Source organism: Aquarana catesbeiana, linkage group LG10 (genome assembly GCF_042186555.1).
Source record: "Aquarana catesbeiana isolate 2022-GZ linkage group LG10, ASM4218655v1, whole genome shotgun sequence".
Lineage (NCBI taxonomy): Eukaryota > Metazoa > Chordata > Amphibia > Anura > Ranidae > Aquarana > Aquarana catesbeiana.
The window spans coordinates 182642199-182668531 of record NC_133333.1 but is presented as its reverse complement, the minus strand read 5'-3'; the positions used below and the strand labels follow the sequence as shown (position 1 = coordinate 182668531).

The following is a 26333-nucleotide window of genomic DNA, read 5'->3' as shown; positions in this document are numbered from 1 at the left end:
AGCAGGCCAATTGATTATTTTGCAAGGAACCTGTACTGGCCCCGAGTTGCATGTTTGATTCAGGTGTACGTTTCACATCCCTTTGTATCCAGGTTCCCATATAGCAAGCAATTGAGCTGCAAGTTTGAAAATGACTTGCTAAGCGATTGTTAGACTTGCCAAGCTTCACAAGTTTGTTGCACAATTGCAGCAAGTCTGCATTGCACGACTCCAGATCAACTTTCCTTTGCAAACATCCTGCAAGTTCTGGTTCAGTTATGTTGTGCATCCACCACAGGGGTCACTGTGACTTGCAGAGCTCTTGCTGTAGACTCACCACTGCAACTTTGCTCTTGCCAGAGACTTGTCATGCAAATTTGCTACAAATTGTAAAAGTGTCAACTAGAACTTGTGCTTTAAGTGCTCTACAAGTGTACAACTTGCCACTGAAAATGTGCAGCAAGTTAACAGACTTACAATTCAACACTGCCACAAATTTGTGGCAAGTTATCCTTGTGATCTGGAGTTACAACACCTACTGTTCATACTGCCAGGTTTATGTGAAAAAGAAAAATAGACTTATTGGTCAGATTTTTGTAGAATTCATTTTGACTGGTTGCGATGGATTACTATGCTTAAAGTGGCGTTCCACCCAAAAGTGGAACTTCTGCTTATAGGCTCCTATGCCCCCCATGTCACATTTGGCACCTTTCAGGGAAGGGAGGGAACAGGGACCGTTTTTTGACAGGTCCCCTTCCCCACTTCCGGGAGACAGGCCGCGGAAAAAGTCAGCAGTTGCAGTATTTGTAGCTGCTGACTTCATTTTTTTTCACCCAGGCTGGAACTCCTCTTTAATAAGAGGCCATGTGAGAAACTTCTGGGAGAGAAAGGGGCATGGGCTACATGTATGCAGGCTGACAGTGGGGTCCACAGACTTGTCCGTTGTGGTGTCTAGCCACTGGTTTATCAGACACTCCTTAAAGCGGAACTTAATCCTAAAAAGGAAAGTTCTGCTTTATGTATGTCCTCTTCCAACACTCCCCACCCCCCCCCCCCCCCCCCCGCTCCTAGACAATTCCAATATTAGTAAAATTACTGAGTGTTGAGTGATTCCTAAATGCTTAAAAAATCTAAAATATGTCAGTAAAAGTGTTTTTTGAAAGAAAAAAAATAGTTATTGGTTGTTGGGCTTGTGTAACCAGAGTGACTGGCTCAGCTTATCTCCAGTCTGACAATGTCACAAGAGTTTCAGGCTTGTCTCACCATTTAGCTAGGGGGAAAAAAAAGTGTCTGGCAACAGGCCCCTCTGGGAGCCAGATAATCCCACCCTGTCAAGCCTGCACCAGACAGAAGAAAAACAACCGCAGTTTTTGTTTGCCAAACACTGATCCTATAGAAAGCCCCAGGACTCTCCCGCCCCTTACTGGAATCAACCGTTATTTACTAGTCCTCTGCCAGCATCAACGGCAGAAGATCCGGTCCTGCCCAGACAATGATCTTTTATCTGGTGCTAAACAACAACCACATTCCCCTCTTTCCTCATGAAGTCTGGAACAGAAATAAGGAATTGCTCCCTTCCAGATGGAAATTACAGGTCAGAGCCAGATCTAGCTCCTCAGACACACTTGCTCCCTTCTCTCCTGCTCTTTCCCCCACGCAAACATGCTTTCTTCATCTTTTCCTCTGGCTTCCCTGGAAGACATCCAGGCCACACAGAGGTTGGGAGGTTTTCCTGGAGTTATGCTGGACAGGAACCATGCAATCCCCACAACTGGCGTGTCTGTAGCTTTCCCCATGATGGGAAGGGTTAGCCAAAGTGCAAACCCCTTCGCTCACACATGTTCCCACAACGCTATCGCCCTTAATGCAATCCTACTGCAGAGACTGATCCTACACATCCTTCCAGAGCTCTGCGCCTAGTCATCCTTCCAAAGAGTGAGATTAACATCTTAAGACCACTTTGCTCTTGCCTAGAAACCAGCACTCCCTGTGTAACAACAGAGACTAAAGGGGGGAAAAAAAGAAAGGAAAACTCAGAAGAGCCAGGAATTAGAATTACACATAAAAGGGGAAAATAAAATATCTACTTGAGTCACTTTTAGTCAAAGAAGACTGCCAGATTCTGAGCACCGAAACTGACTATGAGCTAGAGTGGAAATGGAACAAATATTACCTTTAAAAAACACACCTGTTGACCTGATCTGAACCAACACAAGAGCCAACTCTATTTTAACCAATGCAAATTTCCCCTGCTCCCACAGCTAAGCTGTCGTATGAAACAGACCCTACTCATTTTTTGATTGTCAGAAGACTTCTCCTCCTTACTTATTGTGATTGGTGCTATATCAAATAATTCAGAGTATTGCAAAACAGTAAAAAAAAAAAAAAAAAAAGTCAACTGCACAATGTTAATGATTGTAAAGAGACACCATATAATGGTTTCAAGGGACACTTGCTGGAGGACCCCATAACTTTACAGCAGAATGTACTCTATATATAATGTACTATATGTTCTGTGGTCCCAATAAATGTGCAGGTCCACAAAATCAAATAACATGAGTGAAAAGAGCTTTAGAGATACTTATTGTACCTGTAATGCTAAGCAAGGTGTAAGAGTCATATAAATACAGCTTTGCCTTACGTTGAATTCCACACAAACATTTGAATAAAAGTTAGTTGTAGTCTTTCGCCATCTGGAAAGCACCTATGCCTGCAACCCTAAAACATCTTACAAAGGAACTGTCAACTAAAAAAAAAAAAAAAAAAGTATGCTATAAAAGCAAACTACTTAGACACTAAAAGAACAAAATTACAGTTTTTGTTTTGTTTTTCTATAAAAACATTATCTGAATAATGTTTTGGCAGTACAGATCCCACCCTGCCCAATGCACTCTGTCATCTTAGCATTAAATTTAAAAAAAGGTGTGCTGTCCCTTTAAATGGATAAATGCATGAATAAATGCAAAAAAAAAAAGCAAATTGGAAAAAAAAAAAACAATAATTAATATGTGCTAACACATGCAATCACAAATCAGTGCAAATATGAACAACAATGAATGTGTGCTGGTGCTCTTAATCATATATATATATATATATACAGTAGTGCAAATAAACAGATATGATGAAGTCCTGATATAAATAAATGTGCAATAATTCTTAGTGAAATAAAATCCACCAGACAATATCTAATGCAGTAAAAAGTCCATATGCAGTTGCTGGTGACTAAGGTGCTCAGTGCTTAAAAAATTCCACTTATCAGTGCTTCTCAAAGGTGTTCCTTAGAGAAAAAGAGGGGCCTCTTACCAAATGGAAATGATCTCAAATTACAGAGATCAAAATCGCACAAACTCCACGATAAGTACTAACTGGCACCAAACTTCTGATGGTGCACGCTCATTAATGGACTACATGAACCATCCATTTTGGGTCAGAAAGCCACTCTCCGCAAAGGCAATGTAGATTACAATTCGAGAGAAGCCTCATAATACAGATCATCTTTATTAACAAAAGAATTGCAGTTACATTAAGGCAGTTCAAAAATGGCAGTCCTCTGGGATCTCCAATCCCAAAGGACGCTATTTGTGGGGAAACGCGTTGGAGCAGAGTCTGCGAGTGACGTCATCATGTGCCGGCGAGTCGGGCGACACCGCGGCAGGCTTGTTTTACAATTGCCCCCCCAGAAGATGTCATTTTTAAAAATATGGCAAAAAAAAAACGGCAGCAATTGTAAAACAAGCCTGCCGCGGTGTCGCCCGACTCGCCGGCACATGATGACGTCACTCGCAGACTCTGCTCCAACGCGTTTCCCCACAAATAGCGTCCTTTGGGATTGGAGATCCCAGAGGACTGCCATTTTTGAACTGCCTTAAAGTAAGTGCAATTCTTTTGTTAATAAAGATGATCTGATTGTATTGCACTATGAGGCTTCTCCCTAAGAGCTGGTTCAGGTAGTCCATCGATGAGAGTGCACCATCGGAAGTTTGTTGCCAGTGAGAGTACTTATCTTGGAGGCGGAGTTTGTGTGCTTTTGTAATTCAAGATCATTTCCATTTGGTAAGAGGCCCCTCTTTTTTTCTAAGGAACACCTTTGAGCACTGGAGCACTTATAAGTGGATTTTTTTAAGCACTGAGAACCTCAGTCACCATCAACTGCATATGGACTTTTTACTGCATTAGATATTGTCTGGTGGATTTTATTTCACTAAGAAATATTGCACATGTATTTATATCTGGATCTTTTTTAATCGGATTTGCACAACTGTATATATTCTTTATGTATAATTAAGAGCGCCAGCACACGCATTCATTGTTTTCATAGTTGCACTGATTTGTGATTGCAAATGTTAGCACATATTGATTGTTTTATCAAATTGCTTATTTTTTTCCCATGCATTTACCCATTTAAAGGGACAGCGTACCTTTTCTTTGTTTAGTACAGTTTATTGGCCCAGTGGTCAGAATACTTCAGTTGCAACAGTCCATCATAATTTTCCTTGGGTTGAGTGCAAGAATTTATTTTACTTTATAGTGAATTTTTCCTAGCATTGCCAAGGAAACAGTTCTGCATTTCTCCTGGTCATGTGATGTCAGCAAGATTTGTCCTGCGCCTGCCTTTTCAGCAAACTTATGTCTGCAGTAAATGCTCTTTGTATGTTTTCAAATACAGAAGCTCCACAATATATTCATCACAGGATACTCAATTATATTAGAGTTTTTTTGTTTTGTTTTTTTGTGTGTTTTTACTTTGATAATAAAGCAAGGTCAGCTTTAATAAAAAGAAGTGAAGACACATTAAAAATACTGTAAAATCCACTGCTAGATAACCTTGGATTTTTTTTTTTATTGTAAGCTTTTGTGTGTGTGTGATTATAAAAGTACTACTTCAAACATATTGTTATGAAAGATGGAGCTTAGCAAATTCCCAGTCCCGATGTGCTGTGCCTGTGTGCGTCAGGGCTATTATAGGCTGCCCACACACCACTGCTTACTCACTGTGCACTTTCGCACCTCTCAATCTGCACTCTGTACTGTCTTGCTGATGTCACTAAGCTGGCACCATTTCTCACAATGTACTTACACCATATATACTAGTTACCACTTTCATAGATGTCATTTATTACACAAAGAGGTGCATTTACGTGTGGCTTCTATACTTTAAGTGTTTGTTAACCCCCCAAAAAAAAAATATATATATATTATATATATATATATATATTGCATCACCTAAAATACCTGGCTGATCCTGCCAGTTTCTGCCCTCCCCCTCTGTACGCTGACCACGATAATCAGAGCTGCTGAGCCCTGATACCGCTGTCAGCGTACATGCCTCCATCAGCCGCAGCCCTGCTCTCTGTCTCCTCTGTCCTCCTCCCCCCTCCCACCCTGCTTGTACGCTCCCTAAACCCCTCCTGTTCTAAAAAAAAGCAAAAAAAAAACCAGTGTTTTTCTTCAATTGTTCCGTCTATTATAAAGGATTAAGCTCCCCAGTAGATGTCATTTTTAAAAATATGTGGTATAATAGCTTACTTCAGAGCGCTGTTCGGCGCTCATGTGACTGCCCGCTGGTCTCCTCCCCTCCTCTCGGCTGACATCAGCGGGGTTTCCCAGCACCTCTCCCTGCAGCTGTCAGATCGGGACAGGAGACCGGCGGGCAGTCAGTTGAGCCCTGAACGGCGCTCTGAAGTAAGCTTTTATACTGCATATTTTTTTAAATGACATCCACTGGGGAGCTTAGTGTTATACACCAGAGGGAACTATAGAAGAAAATTTTTGACCTTAACAAACACTTTAATCTATGTCACACAATATTTATATTTAAAGAACTGTAGGATTAGGTTAAAAAAAAAAAATACTGAAATAGCAGAAAGAAAATGCAATGCTAGGAGCAAATGAGTTGCCTCTCACCCCACAACAGGATAGTTCCCTTGAACACAGTACTTGGAATCTACAGAGCTGCTGATCATATAAGCAATGATTGGCAGTGTCTACAAGCTAAAAACAAGTAGGCGGGGTCTGCCTCAGGCAGATTCAAAGAGGCATCATGCTGGTAAGCCATACATTATTCATTTTTTCCCTGTTCATCCAGCAGGTTGAAAACAAAAAAAAAGACCCGATTCACCCAGTCGATGTGGATGGGGGAATCACTCCCACTGATCTATTATGTTCTGACAGCAGGAAGATTTCTCCCCGTCACCATTTTTCTCTTGGTGTCAGGAAAACATGTCAGAAGTGACTCGTGATAGCAGAGGACTGAAGCAGCAGACAGGAGTGATACTAAGGCCGTGTACACACGAGCGGACTTTTCGGGAACAAAAGTCCGACGGCCATTCCGGCGGACTTTCGTCAGACTTTTGACGGACTTTTGAGCGAACGGACTTGCCTACACATGATCACACCAAAGTCCGAGGGATTCGTACGTGATGACGTACGACCGGACAAAAATAAGGAAGTTGATAGCCAGTAGCCAATAGCTGCCCTAGAGTGGGTTTTCGTCCATTGGACTAGCATACAGACAAGCAAATTTTTTGACCGGACTCGAGTCCGTCGGAAAGATTTGAAGTATGTTTCAAATCTAAAGTCCGTCAGATTTTCGACTGGAAAAGTCCGCTGAAGCCCACACACGATCGGATTGTCCGTCGGACCAGCCCGGTCGAAAAGTCCGCTCGTGTGTACACGGCATTAGTGCTCTTAATTGAGACAAGTACACACTATAGAGGGCTATGCTTTGTTCATATTTCATGTTGGAGGTTTACAACCACTTTAAGGGTATATTCACACCTGCAAATGCACCCAGCCTGTGATTAGATTCAGGCATGGTGAATTTGCAGGTGTGAATGCACCTTTAAGAAGAGCCCATCTTGCACAGGCAGACAGTAACTTTCAATTTGGTCAGGGTCAGTAGAGGCTCCAAGCGTTTTGCACAGGCAGTAATGTGGCATATTATTGCTAGGGTGAAGGGCAACCAATTTAGCTTAGGTGAGGTAGTTCACATCTATCTCAGGTGGATTTGGGTCTTCACCTATTCAATCAGTTACACCTTAAAGAAGAACTACACATTTAAACAAACCAATCCCCCACCAGATGCTAAAAATACCCCCTTATTACCTGTATGTACAATCTGATCCAGGAGCCTTAGCCTACACTGGACCAGGCAGCACTCTTGTTCCACCTCCCAGGACTTAATAAAAATTCAGGCTTGCAGAAAAATCAATTTTTTCATTAAAATCTATGGGAAAATGTTGTATATGTGCAGTTATGCAGCTCTAATACCTGAAAAGAGGACCAAAGCACCTCCTGGTGTAGGCCACATCTCCTTAAGGGCACTTTCACACTGGGGTGAGGAGGGGCGTCAGCGGTAAAGTGCCGCTTTACTGTTGTGCTAGCGGCGCTTTTCCGGCCGCTAGCGGTCAATGACAGGGTTAAAAGCACTGCTGCTGAAGCGCTTTGGTGGCGCTGCCCATTGATTTCAATGGGCAGGGGCGTTTTAGGAGCGGTGTATACACCGCTCCTAAAGCGCCCCACAGATACTGCTTGCAGGACTTTTTGACGTCCTGCAAGCGCACCGCTCCAGTGTGAAAGAACTCAGGCTTTCACAATGGAGTGACAGGAGAGGTGCTTTGCAGGCACTATTTTTAGCGCTATAGCGCCTGTAAAGCGCCTCAGCGTGAAAGTAGCCTAACGGTCTTAAGAATGGTCTTAGGATGTGTTTGATAAACTTTGCAGCCTGGTTGTTTATAACCTCCTGTCAACTTCTCTTGGCAGTGTCAAAGGCACCATCCCTATGTATGCGGGACCAATAGGGGCAATGTGGGAATTAAATTCTTGGAGGAACATATAGCAGAGCTGAAAACTAAGTATAGTTTCCAATGAATCTATAAACATTGGGCTTTCCTGATAGAAGTCAGCGGTGTATAGAAAACCACTGCCCCTCCTCCAATGCCATTTCTATCTCAACTAATTTAAACCCTGATAATCAATTATGTTTATCCTTTAAAGTGCTAAAACTAAAATCCCTGCATCTATAGGCACCCACGATCTAACACTAACCTATCTAGCCCTCTAAAGAAAAAAAACAGTATACATACCTTTTCTGAAGCCGATCCGACCCGATCACCAGCAGCGGAAGCTCTGCAGAGGACACAGCCGACAACGGCTGTGAAATGAATGGAGAGTGGGATTGGGTTGGATTGGCTGCAGAAAAGGTATGTATACGGATTTCTTCTTCACAGGGCTAGATAGGTTAGTGTTAGATCGTGGATGTCTATAGATGCAGGGATTTTGGTGTTAGGGTGGACTTCTACTTTAATGTTAGGGTTTGCTTTGTTATTTAAGCCATTCAGTTTATGTTTACCTGCTCTTTAAACTAGTAGAACCATATGGAACATAATATGCATATGCTGAATTATGTATTTAAAGTATTAGATGCACACGGCTTAGGACTGCCCATAGGTTTCACTGTACCTGTCTGTGAAGTGGGAGGTGTCCCGATGCTGTGGCAGGCCTTGCTTCCTCCGCTGACTTGAGGAGTTACTTGAGGTGGGTATGTGAGCTTCCATGGCTCCTGGGTTTCTCACCACAGCAGCTGCCACTTCTTGGCGTGCCCGCAACAGATCTGGAAAAAAGAAGAGTAGATATTGTCTGAAGCTGAAACACCCGGGAGTGAGGCAAGCTTCTCACAAGGCATCTGCTGACACAGATATCCTGCATCTTCCGCCCCCAAGTCACATCTTCTCCGGAACTCCTTACTCATCTGTCCATGTGCAGCAATCATTACCTGGCTGCTCACTAAGCTCTTTATCACGCTCCCGCTCCATATCTTGCCCTCTTTGTTCCGCTATTTTCCTTTTTAGCTTCTCTTCCTCCCCCTTTCTTGTTCCCTCTCTCAGTTCTGCACAATCAAAACCACATGTTTCAATTCCACTGGAGCTAGAGCCTCACGGTTAACTAGAAAACATATGCGGCCAAATGACTCACCCTTGGGTGGAGGGGGCTGAGCGAGGAGGTGGAAAGAGCCCAGTTTTCCTCACCGATGTCAAATAGGGCATTACCGATAACCCATAGACCAGACAAATACAGTTAAAATATTTATATAAATCCTGACTGGCAAGAATTTCAAGAGGTTTTTCAACCTCTCAGACGCACAGGCTGAGGTTACTCTCCAGGACCAAGTCTGATTCCTCACGTGGGAAGTCAGCCAGGGACCCGTATGGTTTGTTAGTTATGCCTCCATAGCAGAGATGAACCTGGAAATTCTCCAAACTCTGACAGCTAGAGACATACTTGCGTAAGTTACTCCTGGGTTAGTGCCTGCAGAATGGGTTATCTAAGTACCCACACACAGGTGAGTATCACACAGACCACAGTAGAGCTGGGTGTACTGGCATTATATAAAATAGTGCAACTAACAGCTGACAGCTACAGTTGACTACAGCTTACACTACTGCAATGTGATTTTTAAAAGATTTGCAGTGTGATTATGTAGTGCAACTGATTGTTTTTTGGATGTGGTTTGCATATTGATGGGGCCAAATCGCACTGTAAATCACACCAAAGTAGCACAGGACCCTTTCCCAAATCGCACTGCAGCTGCACTTCATTGATGTGAACAGGTACCATTGAAAGAAATATTATTTCCACTGTCATGCGATTCATTGTGACCCAAGTTGCATCCGAAATCACATCAGTGTGACCTAGGCTTAACAGTAATCATCATATGCATTATGTGTCCTATCCATCAGCTGGTTTCAAAGAACAATAAGTGAGTGGGTGAGCCACTGGAAACTCAGGGGTGCCACAGAAGGGTTGACGATTCCCTGAGAATTGTTGACAGGCTGTCTGCCCTGTGCCCACAGCCAAGTGGCCTGCAACTAACCAGAAGGAGCTGATAGGACGTCAACACCCTTCCTCTGTTTGTACCTCTTGCAACAAGGTTTTCCATGCTTTAAAAAATTCTGTTTGTGGCAATGTGCTTGCAACTGTCAAAAACACTCAATACTATACCACTGGGTTAGCCCTAACAGGCCAGTTCCTTACAACAATTCCACAATTGGTAGCATGATAGCGTTTCCCACTCTTAAGCTGGCCATACATGTTTTTTTTGTTCAACCAGTGGGTTGAATTGAAAAAAAAAAAAAAGAAAGGAGAAGTGGGACTTTAGATGAGATGGATGACTATGTGGAGGCAAGTTGAAAAAAATTTGAATTTTATTAATAAAGAACGTTATATGAAATATGGTAATGGTTAAAGACCACATATACAGTAAATATGCTGATTCATATTAGGTCCACCCATACATAACATACAGGTGAGGCATGGGTAAGAAATTACACAGATATAGTACCGTAATTCTAAACAATTCATTATTATATTGCATAGGATAAGTTCATATATATATATATATATATATATATATACACACACACACACGTGTCATAAAAACAGCGCTAGCAGCAAGAGTGTAAATGTATAAAATAGGACCGTAATTGATGAATACAGCATTGTTGCCATATTATTACATGTGAATTTTACTGGCAGGATTGGCAGGCATTTGCAGGATTTTACAGGGAGACTAAATGTATGTGCAGATGAATATATATTTAAGTTCTGCAGCTCAATATATATATTATATATATATTTTGTTGTTTTTTTTTTTAACAGGAGGCCATAGTTTTACTGTTCTCTCATGAAAAGAAAGTGGGTTCAATTTATATCTGTTTATAGTTCGTGATTTTTACAGCCCCTTATTTTAAAGGATTATGCTTTAAAATAATCTTCGTTAAATGAACACGTATATCTGCTATATTGCGTTCTGCACTGAAAGGAACCATACACTAGTATAATTTGATCAGGATCACACATCCCAATAAAAATGAAACATGGAATGATTATAACAACTAGATATACAGCTTTTATACAATTAAGACTGCTTGGGTAATTGGCTTTCTAGGGGTGCTGAGCCAGTTGCCTGGGGGTGAGGGCTTTGAGTTTGGCTAGGTCTGCCCGCCACAGATCCTGGCTCCTCAAGCTCCAGGTTACCAACTGTGTTCCTGGATGCCTAGCTATCTGTGAGACGCGCTGTGTAGATGAGATATGGCAGTTCAGCCTGGGGGGGCTTCCCGGCTGCTGCGCTTGGCAGAGTCACGGGGGTGTCATAGCCTGTCAGAGCTGGCAGCTTCAGGAACACAAGCCACAGAGATGGGAGGGTGAGCGGGGGCCATCAGCGAATTTAAAGGAAGCCGGAATTATTCAGCAAGCTAAAATTGTCTGACCACCCAGAGATAAGAATCAGCGCTGTATTTGCCCGTCTTAAAGAACCACATCCTCTCTTTCATATTTAGCACAAAATCTCAGAAAAAAAGCAGGCTTTTTTTTAAGTCTCTGAAATATCTATAATGAACACATTAGTAATGAATAATACTATACTGCTAATTCACAGCTATGTAATGGAAAGCAACAATAATACAACTCATCAAAATAGAAAACTCTTTCTATCCTTTATTAGAAAAGGCTATATAACCTAACAAGAAATTAAATTCCTCTACATCTATTATAATTCTTACCTACCCATTACCATCCATTTATAACCAGGTGGAAACAGCTATATTGTTATAACTACTCAGTGATGGATATACTATTAGGCATTGTAGGCTTGGTCCTATAGGTGGCAAGAGGAGACAGGTGGATTTTCTCTGTTTAGCTGCATACTTCCTCATAATAAGTAATCCAAAAAAAGTAATTTCATATAAGCTGCATAATATCACAATATTCTAAAACAGTCCATAGACAGTTACATTTCTTTAGTTTACCCTGCAGGCTGAACAAAAGAAATCTAACAGATTCCTCAATCCTAAACAGGATATATGAATCTCTCTGCTAACCTATTGTATTCGGACAGCCACCTGCAGCGGTTGTCAGAATACCTGAACAGCAGCTGCATCTGATTGGATTTGGGTACCGTGCATCCAAAATTTTTCCAGTAGGCACCTTCAACAAGTCCATGAACTATCAACTTTTGTTGACTTAGCAAATTGCATCCAGTTTCTGATGAACAGCCCTGATCCAGGGTATGGCCAACATAAATCAGGTTGGGCTTTTAATAATATGGTCTGTGTAAGGGTCTTTTTCAACATGCCTTTGTTCATTTCAAATGGGTTTTGCATTCCCATTCAAATAGGAATGCAAAACGTGCTTGTAGCAGGTCAGAGGGAGATCAGCTGCAGGTCATCTGCACCTGTCAGTGAATTCTGAATGAGCTCAAACTGATGCCATCAACAAAGACAAAAGCCCATTGACACAGGCACTTAAAAAGGTGATCCCTGTAGAGGGATGCTGTGTTAGGCACCAACGTCTACAGCTGGGGTGTCCAAACTTTTTTCAAATTCAGTCTAAGTGTGTTCGTTCAAGCACTAATACACTGGCCAACAAGAATTGTCTTTCCTTTGTGGTTGTGTTTGGTGAAGAGATGAGCTTGGGCATGTTATTTGGATTTATATTTATTGGCGTATAAGGCACCTTCACTTTAAGAGGGAAGTTTCAGGAAAAAAAAAAAAATTTAAATAAAGAACTGCAGCCTCACAAGTGCCATGAATGCAGCTCCCCCCATTGGCATGAATGCAAACCCCCCCCCCCCATTGCCATGAATGCAGCCCCACTGTTGCCATGAATGCAGCAACCCCATGGCCATGAATGCAGCAACCCCATGGCCATGAATGCAGCACCCACCATTGCCAGGAATGCAGCCTGATTGATGCCCATCCATCCATCTGCAGCCTTGGAGGGGGCAGGACGAGTGCCAAAAGATTACATACAGGAAAAACCCCTGTTTTCTCGGTGGCCTAATACAAAGTCCTGCCTCCTTTGATGAACAGAACAGTCGTCCAATGGCAGCGCAGGAGACGGATTTCCTATTACAGAGGCTGCCATGTAAACAGGAAATTCTCCTGTGTGTACGGCACTCGTCCCCCCTCCTCCCTGTCCCCTCCAAGGCAGCCAGCATATATATCTTTTGTGGCCCCGGGCGCTGGGAGATCATTGGGGGCCACAAAAGATATATATGTCCAAATAACCAGGTGGGCCGTTCAAAACCAGAACTCGGGCCAAGATTGGACCACGGGATGGACATGCCTAGTCTACAGGTTCAAATCTGGCCCTGAAATGCTCCAAACCAGCCCTCCCAGAAATAGGTTTTTAGCTGTTTAGGGTGCTCACCAATATCATCTGCATGCATAGGAATTACATCATCACTGGCTGCCAATTGGGTAAACAAAAAAGATAGTGGATGTGGAAGAAGATGGTAGCGGCTATGATGCAGTAGAAGTGGGGATCTTGCATCACTGGAGGAGAGCACACCCAGAGGTAACTGTGCTATGCATACTTGCACATAATCGAACATTTTGAAATTACATGTTGATGCTTATATAAAATTTATATTATTGGGCTTAGATTTAGTTTAAATAAATGCTTATATGTGTTAAGCATTATAATTATTCTCATACACCTCCCTCTACAACTCTCCTGACTATGGTCCTCAGAATGAGATGCAATCCACTCCTAGCATACAATGGCAGTGTAGCCACAATGGACACACAGGAAGTAACAGCAAATAAGACAAGTGATATGGGACAAGGTGAGGAGAAGGTGTTGCTGCATCATTCAAGCTTTTTTAGGCTTACAAAAAGAATGAAGGTGCCAGACATAGCAGGTTTACATATTTAGCACAAAAATGGCCTGGAAATATACACAAGCTAATGGATTTTATGGAATTATAGAAAGTGCTTTTTTGTTCTTCCTACTGTAAAAAGAGTGCAAAAAATGGTGCTGCAGTCTACATGAAGTATAAGCCGCATGCCATAAGGAATTTGGCAAAATACAGCCTATTAAATGGGCACAATATGGATAGTCATTCTTAAAACCTAACCAATAGTACTAAGCATACGGTGTATATTTTAGCAGGTAATATCATAATTGGATGACACAATGGTTCTCACAACATCTAAATGGTCTCACAATTACTAAAACCTTACTAGTTCACTAGCTAGTAGGAAACTTATCAGGCCTCCGCCTTGTCACCAACATTAAAAAATAAATATATTCCCTTAGACCAGCTTTGATTACATCTCACCCTTCCTGTGACTTTCCTCCTGCAAGGTCCTACCCCTGTTCTTCCTGTCAGTTAGGAGTTCTGTCTTTATTCAATAAAGCTTACAAAGAGAAATGAGGTCGGCCTAGACAGTTGGTGGTAATAGGGGATTCTATAATCAGGACTGATAGAATAATTTGTCGCCAGGATCACCTCAACCGAATGGTTTGCTGTCTCCCTGGTGCCAGGGTTCGGCATGTGGTGGACCGGGTTGATAAATTACTGGGAGGGGCTGGGCATGACCCAGCTGTCTTGATTCACGTTGGAACCAATGACAGAATACATGGAAGGTGGAGGCTCCTTATGAATCAATTTAATGAACTAAGCTGCAAGTTGAAGCGAAGGACCTCCAAGGTGATATTCTCTGAAATATTGCCTGTGCAACACAGGAAAGGCAGTGGGAGATTAGAGAGCTGAATGCATGGCTAAAGACCTAGTGTAGGGAAGAGGGATTTGGGTTTCTAGAGCACTGGGTTGACTTTTCATTGGGGTGCAACCTATATGCTAAAGATGGTTTGCACCTGAATGGAAGGGGGTCCGCTGTGCTGGGGGAGAAGTTTATGGGAAGGCTGGAGGAGTATTTAAACTAGGATTAAGGGGGGAGGGTGTACTAGCATTCCATCGGGCAGACAGGTCAGTTAAGGGTCAGACATTAATGGAGGGTGGAATGGGGGGAGGGTTATGGCAGGTGACAAGAAAGTTCCCATGTTGCAATCAACCATTGAAAATTATAGTGCCAATTGTACTACAAAAAAAAAAGATATGAAAAATACCAAAATGTAATAATGCATTAAAGTATTTGTTCACCAATGCCAGAAGTCTGCCAAGCAAAATAGGTAAGTTGGAAGCTCTGGTGCACGAGGAGAGCTATGATGTAATTGGTATTGCTGAAACTTGGCTTCATGCCTCACATGACTGGGCTATTAATATTCCTGGCTATGCACTCTTTCGGAGAGACGGGGTAAAAAGAAAGGTGACGGGGTCTGTCTCTATGTGAGAAGTGGTCTCAAAGCGAGTGTGAAAGAGGACCTGGTTGATGGAGAGTGTGATAAGTCTGAGGCATTATGGGTGGAACTGCATATAGATGTGAGTAGTTCAAAGTTAATCATTGGGGTTTGTTATAGATCACCCAATGTTAATGAGGAGGTGGAGACTCAGCTCCTTGCAGAGAGTGAAAGGGCTAGGACGGTGATAATAATGGGGGATTTTAACTACCCAGAAATTGACTGGAGTAATGGCACTGCTGGGACAGTTAAAAGGCAAACATTTATAAACCTATTACAGGACAATTTTATGGTCCAGTTTATTGAGGCCCCAACTAGGAATGATGCTCTGTTGGACCTGGTAATCTCAAACCATGCAGAGCTTATTACTAATGTTCATATAAAGGAACATCTTGGTAGCAGTGACCATAACATGATTTCATTTGAGGTTAGCTGTAAGCAAAAAACATATACGGGAAAGATAAAAACACTTAATTTCAAGAGAGCAAATTTTCCAAGGATGAGGGCTGCTCTCCAGGACTTGGACTGGGAGAGAATACTGGCATCAAAGAAAACAGAACAGAAATGGGAATTCAAAGTGACTGTTTGTGAACTCACTGTAAAGTATATTCCCATGGGCAATAAGTTTTAAAGTCTAAAAATAAAACCTATGTGGCTCACGGCCAAAGTTAAAAAAGCTATAAACAGTAAGAAAAGAGCTTTTAAAAAATATAAAAATGAAAGAACACTAGTGTCATTTAAATGTTACAAAGAATATCATAGAACATGTAAAAAGGAAATCAAGGACGCAAAAAAACAAAACGAACGATAGATTGCAAAGGATAGTAGGACAAACCCCAAAAAATTCTTAAAATATATTAATAGTAAAAAGGTCAGGTTTGAGCATGTAGGCCCTTTAAAAAATAATCTACTAGAGTGGGTGACTGGGGACAAAGAGAAGGCAAATTTATTAAATACTTTCTTCAGCTCTGTGTATACAAAGGAGTATGGGGGACCTCATGTCCATAATGGGTGTGGTAGTGACACAGCTCCAAAAGATTCACAATGGCTCAAAAGGGATATGGTCCAGAAATATTTAGACAGAATAAATAAAGTGGATAAAGTACCTGGACCAGATGGCATCCACCCACGGATCCTAAAATAATTGAGCTCTGTAATTTCAAAGCCATTGTATCTAATTTTTAGGAACGCATTAATGATGGGAATAGTAACACTAGATTGGCGTAGGGCCAATGTGGTGCCTATATTTAAAAAAGGAACAAAGTCTTTAGCAAGTAACCATAGACCTGTTAGTTTAACTTCTATAGTTGGGAAGATACTGGAGAGTTTAATAAAAGACCACATAGACGAGTTCTTGCTGGAAAAAGATATTTTAAGCAACAGACAGCATGGATTCATGAAAGACAGAAGTCACACAAACCTGATTTCTTTTTATGAGGATGTAAGTAAAACCTTGGACAGAGGTGGTGGTGGTGGACGTGGTGTAAATGGATTTTGCAAAAGCGTTTGACACAGTACCCCACACACGGCTCATGCGTAAGATAAAGTCTACAGGCTTGGAAAGATCAGTTTGTAAATGGATAGAAAACTGGCTAAAAGACAGAATTCAGAGAGTAGTGGTTAATGATTCTTACTCTGAATGGTCTAAGGTTATCAGTGGTGTACCCCAAGGTTTAGTGCTGGGACCCTTACTTTTTAATATCTTTATAAATGATATTGGGTCTGGGATTAAAAGTAACATATCTGTCTTTGCAGATGACACCAATTTACAAGCTGACCTCAATGCACTGTCTAATTGGACGACTGTGTGGCAGATGAGGTTTAATGTTGATAAATGTAAAGTTATGCACTTGGAGGCTAAGAATATGCATGCATCATACATACTAGAGGGAGTACAAATAGGGGAATCAATGGTGGAGAAGGATCTGGGGGTTTTGGTAGATCATAGCTCAATAATAGCATGCAATGCCAAGCTGTGGTTTCCAAAGCCAGCAAAGTCCTTTCTTGTATTAAGAGAGGTATGGACTCCAGAGAGAGAGAGAGATCATTTTGCCCCTGTACAAATCATTAGTAAGAACTCATCTGGAATATGCAGTTTAGTTTTGGTCACCAGTTCCCAAAAAGGATATCGGGGAACTGGAGAAAGTGCAGAGAAGGGCAACCAAACTGAGAAGAGGCATGAAGGAGCTCAGCTATGAGGAAAGATTAGAGCAACTGAATTTATTCACTCTTGAGAAGAGGAGATTAAGGGGGAAATGATCACCATGTATAAATACATAAGTGGACCATATACTGAACTTGGTATTGAGTTATTCACTTTACGGTCAACACAGAGGACAAAGGGGAACTCTCTTTACATCTAGAGGAAAAGAGATTTCATCTCCAAATACGGAAAGGTTTCCTCACAGTAAGAGCTGTGAAAATGTGGAATAGACTCCCTCCAGAGGTGGTTCTCGCCAGCTCTGTAGATTGCTTTAAGAAAGGCCTGGATTCTTTCCTAAATGTACATAATATAACTGGGTACTAACATTTATATTGATCCAGGGAAAATCGGATTGACTCTGTGGAATCAGGAAGGATTGTTTTCCCCTGCTGTGGCAAATTGGATTCTGCTTTTCGTGGGGGGGGGGGGGGGGGGCCTTCCTCTGGATCAACTGGGTATATGGGATTGGATGATATTTTTTTTTTTTTCTTTTTATGGTTGAACTAGATGGACTTGTGTCTTTTCAACCTGACTATGTGTAACTATGAGATGGTACTAAGTGCAATCCCTACCAACCACATTTCAATTTACTGTAGTGAGTTCAGGGCAATAAGGTTTGATTGGGTGGAGCCTGGTCGCTACATGGCCATCTTGTGGGTTGGAAAGTATATCTCCATATGCTTTATGACACACTCGTTTTACTTGTTTTAGATGTGAGTATCCTGATTTACTTGAAATAAAACTTTTATACCGTGTTGATATACTGCACCATGAGGACTTGTTTGCCTTTATTTTGATGCATGAGACCTGTGGATTTACCATCCTTGAGGGACATACTGGATCCATTTGCACACTGCCTTAGAGGAGAGGAGATCAGCCAGTGGATTACTATAATGCCTGTTTGACCACCGATAATCTAATGGTCCATACTTTCAGGTAAGAGGCCCAGTGTGTTGGTGTTCGGTGGAGAATCTATTATTCACCTGTGGTCTGGTTATACACCTTGGGTATCCTTGAAAAGACTTATGGACTCTTTATGAACTCGTGTACTGTTTTATACACAAGGGTCTGAGGACACTTATGAATTGTTGTGCGCATTAGTTTTTTAGCGCTGCATATTTTATGTTTTACATTGTTACCCGCAATTTATGCCAGCTGCTTTTTAGAGCCTAAGTACAGTGAAAATCTTTCATTTATAAGGTTTGATTGCTGCTTGTTGCTCTTCACTTTACTGATAAAGCCTGTATGTTCACCATACTAATACAGGCCAAATCCACATACAGTTTTACGTTTTCCTTGGATGTTAGCATGTTAAACATGATTTTTTGATATCTTTAGGGGCTTCACTTGCAGCATATTCTCACAAATTACTAGTTTTACCTAAATACTCCAATGGTATCAATATCAAATAATGGTGTTATTCTTCTCCAAATGATTCTCTGTAATGGGGCATCAAGCTGCCAAAGGGTGATGCCTACCTTACTTGTAGGGGCTGGAGACAAACTATTATGTAACCCACCAATTCAGTTTTGGTTAGTCATGACTGTCAAGCTAAATCAGTTAACAAATTGCAAATTTTACCATGTTCAAAGTTGAACTCCAATCTAATATATAAAAACACAAATTAATGCAACCATGTATTAATATAATACTTAACATATTGCTTTTTCCATGTAAGCAGTTTTATGTACCCAATTCTTACTTGTTATCAGCCTCTTACCATCTTCCTGCAGAGCTCTGACTGGGAGAGGGAGAATTCACACAAGAAGCCAATCAGACCTGCTGCAGTGCTCATGTGCTAACAAGGAACATGTTGATAGGAGGAGAAAGCAGAGTGACAGAAAGGTGAACTCTGTTGCTTCTCCAACACAGGCTGGGGAAGGGACAAGGTCTGTAAGTGTAACTTAACTACAGCAGAGAGCATATCTGTTCTGGAATGCCAGACTCCTTTGGCAGATACTACCACTCTCATATGTATTTCATCTGTGTAGTTAGCTGCCTGCCTGGAGTTCAGCTTTAAGTACCATTAGAACTGTGGATCCGTGAAACAGGGCAGTGGTTAGCTTGTATCTGTTGCATCTTCTTGTTTCTGCTACTGGTGTTGACATGCCGTTTAAGTCCCTTGCTATCAGTGACAGGCCCAGATATGGTACCCTGACTCAGTCCCCCGCTGCCTCTATAAATGTACAGGGTCCAGGCTGTTCCTCTGACAGCTGGAATATCACATGGAGTGACACTGTAAGCCCAGGAGGCTGCGGGTAAAGCCAGGATCACAAGGCAGGATTAATAGCAGACGGGAGAAAGCGAAGATAAAAATCTTCATGGATCTGCATTTATATCACAGCTGCCCGGAAGAGAATACAGGCCTAACCTGAAATATTAGTCCCCTTTCTCAGCGGAGCCATCAACACCGCTCCAACCTCCGTCTGTATAGAGGGGATCGAAGCACGATTTAACACTGTCTTCTACAAGATACACTGTGAGACCATTAAAAATGATGTTTACTATTTAATGCACGATACATATAGCCTGTGCCCAGTGCAGGCTGTGGACTAATCCAAAAATACAAAAGGACAGTGAAACTGTCCCAACATCCGGCAAATGATTACTGATGCAGGTTTTATTAAGTCTAAATACTGTCTATGTACATGAAGTGGCAGCAACAGATATTTTATAGTTCATTTAAAGGTGAATCCTATCCAAAACCTTGGTTTTAAATTTGGGTAGGCAAAAGTGAATTGAATCATTTGTCTGCTTCTTTTATCTCACTGGAGGTGTCAGCTTGACTCCCTAAATATTTGTATAAACTACGCTATGATGAATCGATTAAACAAGAATACTTGTAATGAATGGGGCAGTTGGACATAACCAGGAATTCCAATGGAGAGATCTGGCTTCTGGAATCCAAAAGGGCCACCATGTAGTTCAGCCTGCCAGCAAGCATGTAATCACATATCATTTCTGATTAGGGTTGAGGGTTTGTTAACATGCTTGATACTTTGGGGTTGATTTATTAAAAGAGTACAGTATGTTCATGTTTTCACTTATCATCGTTCACAAATAACATTTTTTCTTGCACATGATTGGGTGACTGAAGTCAGCACAACTCTTTGCAAAATGAAAATTTACTATGAAATCGAACATGCTCTACTCCTTTAGTAAATCAGGGTCAATGTAATCTACCTTATGTGACTAAGGGTGGGTTCACACTATTGCGAACTGGATGCAGATTTCCCCGCATCCAATTCACATAGCAGGAGATTGACCGGCTCTCTATAGAGCCAGTCCACACATCTCTGGAGCCGCTCCGGTGCAAATTGCACAGGAGTCCTGTGTGTCTTTTGGTCCTTTTCAGGTCCGAATTCAGCCAAAAATTCGGACTGAAATCGGACTTGAACCGGTGAATGGAGACGTACCGGACCCCTGCTGTGTGCCAATCCGGGCTGAACTTTGACAACGCTTTACACAGTTCAAGCAGCCAGCACAGCCTTCCCTTACCTTCTAGTACTTGAAGGATTCAGCACTTCAGAGGGGTAGACTTGTGTCTGTTTTTAAACGCAGTTGAAGAAATCCCAATAGTACCATGTTCTTTTCCACTAGAGGTGGAAAAGACAGTTCCTTTGTGAGCTGTACTGAGTGCAGTCAATACTGGCCAGGTCTCAGACAGTCCCTGAGAGCCCAAATGCACTTAGCTAGACAACTTCTAAAACTGACTTTCACTTTTCTACATATGTTGCTTTAGAATAGTGGTCTCCAAACTGTGGCCCTTTGCTTGCCTTTATCTGGCCCTTGGGGCAGTAATAAGCCCGCTGATTCGAGACAATCTACTGCCCACTGACACCAACAATAGGACATAATTCCTGCCCCTAATACCAAAGATACCTTAGATTGTAAGTTCCTTGAGGGCAGGGAGTGATGTGAATGTACAATATGTAAAGCACTGCCTAAACTGTTGATGCTTTATAAATACTAGTAAAAGAAAAAAAAAAAAAAAAAAGGGACGGGACACTGTTTAAGAATTCCTATTCCTGCTGGCCCCCCTAAAGTCTGAAGGACAGTAAACTGGCCCTTTGTTTAGAAAGTTTGGAGACCCCTGATCTTGAGGAAGAATAACTGAGCCACCATTGGGCAAAATCAATGCAGCACGTTAGCAAAACTGGTAAATATTTAACTAGAATATTTTGAAGGCCTTGTCTTCTTGTTTGGGCTCCTCCTATATCTAATGTACCCAATCAGACTTTTCCAATATTTGTATAAGTACGTGTATACAGTTGGGCACACAGTGCTTCCATATGAACAAGTTAAGTGCAAGCATCACTAAGCACAGAGAATACTTCCAAAGCTAAATTAATATTGCAACAAGGCAGGTAATGAAAGCAGAAAAAAAATAAATAAATAAAACATTTTCAACTATAATATATAAAAAAAATAAACACGTCACACTCTGACCACCAACAGCACCTTTTCAAGTCTGAACCTTGGATTCAATATATAATATAAATAAACATAAAGTGCACTTGTCTCTTTAAATAAATAAAAAAACCTCAATATGCGTAATTAAGTGGCGCAATAAAAACACTAAATATCACTAATTACAATAAAACCATAGTGCTTGTGCATTAATAATTTGATAATTCAATTGAATTATCAAATTTATTTATTCATTTACCCAATCAATTGCATTATCAAATTATTTATGCACAAGCACTATAGTTTTATTGTAATTAATGATATTTGGCCTTTTTTTTTGCCATTCATTTACGCATATTGCATTTTTTTAGTTCTTATTTTTTATTTAAAGGGGCAAGTGCACTTTAGGTTTAATTAAAATTATTTCAACTACCAGTAGAATTACACTTTAAGCTAGTTAGATGTGAACACATTTTAGAGAATGTGGCGGGAATAATAATTATGGATACCTTTTTAGCAAGAAAAACATGTTAGACGCTTTAATATTTTATCTACTACTCCACTGTGCTAGGAAGCTTCATACAGATGAGCTAAAAAAAAGGTGCTAATTTATTTATATCCTATCAGAACCTATTTTTTTATTTTCGATTTGCACCATGAGAAATTTGAACAGGATTTATAATTGTTTGTGCCCCCTACATAACTGAGGACATTATCTGGTTTCTTCTCCATCATAGGCAAGCCTAGAATCTGTTACTATCTAGAGACGTGGATCCCTTCCCCCTCAGGCTGGTACATTTTAATAAATCAAGGCCACCCTTTGACTCTCCGTCAGGATTGAGAGTAATGATTTTAATAAATCAAAGCCCTAACGGGTTAGTCAAGCAGCGGCCTTGATTTATTAAAATCTGTGCACTGAATCACAGTCCTGTCCCTGTGAAAACAGCTGGTGTTACTTCAAGTGACTGTCTCCTCCATGATTACTGCTGCAACCACTAGATGGGCCTTCAGAGGTGATAATAGTCAAAAACACGAATGGTACAATCTACCAAGAAGATGCTTCCTCCATATACAACTGGCTGACCATCAGACCACCTGCTCCCTGTTCCAGGTGCCATATAATAGTCATACAATGTGACATTGAGGGGAATATGGCCTAAGCCGCATACAAACAATTCAATAACCATCCTACAGGTTTGGGCTTCAGGCCTGCAAATGTATGACTGGTTCTGCTTATTTGAAGACTTCTTCCATCTCATGAACACAAAACTATTGAGTTAGAAATTATTTCAGAATTTGCAGTAAAACTTACATATTAAAATACTGTCAATTCAAACATGAAGATTTTTGACAAAGCCTGGTGATTGGTGATGAATTCTAGGGTGTAGGGTGAAGCCAATCAGTTGAAAGATTATGTTATTATAACTATATTATACCTGAGCAGCTCGTAAAACAGTGAAGACGTTAATAATCTTACTTGAACCAATCAGCAACATTTATTCAGTTGTATATTCTAAGCAACTATGACATGTATGTCCATTAAACTCAATACAAATGATTCTGAATAGAACAGTCCTTTTTAAGGTGTAGTAGCTCTCTGGCTTGGCCACGCATAGTGTAATTTACGTAAACAAATGTTTCTTTCTAGTTGGTTACAGCAAGTAATAGGTATCTAAGGATAGCAATTATATGTTAAATCTTACCACTGTGTGTAGGGACCGCCATGGTGTTTGCCAGCTGGTAGAGCCGCTGTTGCTGCTCCTCAAAGCTGCCATGTTCATTAAGTGCTGACATCATGCGTCTGTAATGCTCCTCGGGGGTCATTTGAGCCAATGGCTCTTCCAGCAATGGAGTCTGGGAGTTTTCTGTAAGAGAATGTTCAATTAAGTACGCTCCACATAAAAATGTTAACTATAGCAACATTTTTCCATATTTTCCAACATTGTCAGAAAAAAACAGCAATGCAAACTTACATATTTCTTTATTAAAGCAGTGCTTGACCAGCGTGTGAAGTCTGACAATTACTGGGCTCTTTTTTTTATGCTGTTGTGCACACTGATAAGCAAGGAGACAGCATATGGGATTCGGCAACTGACAGGGCAGCAAATGTTTTCAAGCTTAAGAGTTACTTATAAAATACATATAGCAAAATAAAGAGACACATCTATTGGTGTTAGTGGCATTAGTTTAGGTGTTTTTGTTTCTCTATACTTTGCATGACCACTGATTCAGCCCGATGATCAAATGGCTGCTCCAGGGCATACCATGTAACACTGGTTTGGTTAGTATTTCATTAAGAAAATTACTATGTAGTTCAATCATTCTACAAGTTACTTTGATTTAGACTTATCTTCGAAAAAACCCTTGGCAAGCCATGGCAATCTAAAGAACCAATTCAATTTCACCTATCCTCACCTTTATGTTGTGTAGTATAGAGAGCTGTTAAAATCCCCAACAAGACAGGTGTTGTTAAGGAAGATTTCACGTTTGCTGACAAAGATTTAGGGATGACTGGAAGTGTGCATACTGACAGAATAATCTACTTTTCTTCCTGTATTAGGAAAAAAAGAGAAAACGCTAAGATAGGAGTCATTAGCAGCCCAGACAAAACCTGATCCGGAGCTTTGAGTGGACTCAGCCATCACTAATACCATGCTCAGTGCAGCTTTCATGTGTCTGCAGTGGTCATTACTAGCTAATATGGCCAAAGGCTGGACATTGATCCAACCAAATCTCCTTCAGGCACCAGAGAGGTGATGTACAGGCTAGACAGCAGCATCTGTCCGTCTGTCTTCCCCTCTCTCACTCACAAGAAGAGCAATTATCTGGTGACCAAAGCAGAATCTACGGCCTTCACAGCCAATTAGCAACTCTTACACTGTCTTCCCATTAAGCTAAAAGTTTGTGTGGGTCACTGAAAGGACAAATACTGAGCTATTCAGCCTGTGAAAGGTTGTTGAGTTTGGAAGACTGGAAAAACAATGGGGGAATTGTCCTTCGCATTAGGAACTGAAATATCAGCACCCATAAAAGTAATGAGAAAGTTACCCCTCATTGTCCACAATCTAAAACACGGGAAACAATCATATGGACTGCAAAAGCAGCAAATGTGGTGGCAGATTAGAGTTTGGATCTAGTAGGCTATAGCAGTCTGTGCCCTTTACTGCTGAAGAGTAACAAGTCCCTAACCAATTTTGTCTAAAGCCAGTCATAGACAGTTCGAATCTCAGCAGGTTCAGCAGGGACAAGCAGAGATTCGAACCATTTATGGGCAGGCTGAATATACACAAGTTGATCGATCAACTTGGGTACAACCAGCCTGTTGCATTTTACATGCGATTATTGCTAGCAGCTATTATAGCCACTAGCAGTAATCACTATGTTCTCCCAGCGGGGACGGCTCGCCACACCCCCCACCGGCACAGCACAATGGCTCAGCAGGAGGGATTCCCCCATTAACACTGATTGTGTTGATGGGGGAATCAATAGATTTTCTCTCCTGCAACCTTACTTGCAAGAAAGAAAATCGCTCCTTCTTTGGCCAGCTTAACTTTTTTCCCACACATTGCCTTTAGATTTATGACCAACTATGTAGTATAGGGGCCTATCTTAATAACTTAATTTACATCTACTCAGGAAGGACTACCACTACATAGTTATTGGCAAATTTAAAGAGGATTGATCAGATTGTCAACATGTGTGGTAAGCACAGGAAAGTAAGCTTATAATAGTAGAGTCTTCTGAAGTCTATATTTGGCATAATTTCAGAACTGGATGATAAAAATTATAATAATTTTCGATTCCCCAGCTCACACACTATAAAGACTGGTATGGCAGAACTGCCATATGGTATGCCAGTGAAGGGATGGACAAATCCATCCCCAGACTTTATGGGGCTGGAAGCATCTACTGCCTGTTCTTTGGTCACCCTGCCTGAATGCAGAGCACTCGCTCCTTGCGCCCTGCCTGAATGCAGCGCACTCGCTCCTTGCGCCCTGCCTGAATGCAGCGCACTCGCTCCTTGCGCCCTGCCTGAATGCAGCGCACTCGCTCCTTGCGCCCTGCCTGAATGCAGCGCACTCGCTCCTTGCGCCCTGCCTGAATGCAGCGCACTCGCTCCCTGCGCCCTGCCTGAATGCAGCGCACTCGCTCCCTGCGCCCTGCCTGAATGCAGAGCACTCGCTCCCTGCGCCCTGCCTGAATGCAGAGCACTCGCTCCCTGCGCCCTGCCTGAATGCAGAGCACTCGCTCCCTGCGCCCTGCCTGAATGCAGAGCACTCGCTCCCTGCGCCCTGCCTGAATGCAGAGCACTCGCTCCCTGCGCCCTGCCTGAATGCAGAGCACTCGCTCCCTGCGCCCTGCCTGAATGCAGAGCACTCGCTCCCTGCGCCCTGCCTGAATGCAGAGCACTCGCTCCCTGCCTGAATGCAGAGCACTCGCTCCCTGCCTGAATGCAGAGCACTCGCTCCCTGCGCCCTGCCTGAATGCAGAGCACTCGCTCCCTGCGCCCTGCCTGAATGCAGAGCACTCGCTCCCTGCGCCCTGCCTGAATGCAGAGCACTCGCTCCCTGCGTCCTGCCTGAATGCAGAGCACTCGCTC

The 26333-nt window shown here is 41.8% G+C and overlaps 1 protein-coding gene across 9 annotated transcripts in view; it reads right to left on the bottom strand.

The window, feature by feature from the left end:
- Positions 1-26333, bottom strand: part of SAMD11 (sterile alpha motif domain containing 11) — a 265271-nt gene that overhangs the window by 34172 nt on the left and 204766 nt on the right. For all 9 annotated transcript variants that reach the window (XR_012236373.1, XM_073603041.1, XM_073603038.1 and 6 more), the window contains 2 exons: positions 23437-23598; positions 8440-8590 (listed from right to left, as the gene is read on the bottom strand). Coding sequence is in view for 8 of the 9 variants with exons in the window: in XM_073603041.1 (XP_073459142.1) it covers positions 8440-8590; positions 23437-23598 (313 nt within the window). In the remaining variant the exon portion in view is untranslated. The remainder of the gene's footprint in view (positions 1-8439; positions 8591-23436; positions 23599-26333) is intronic.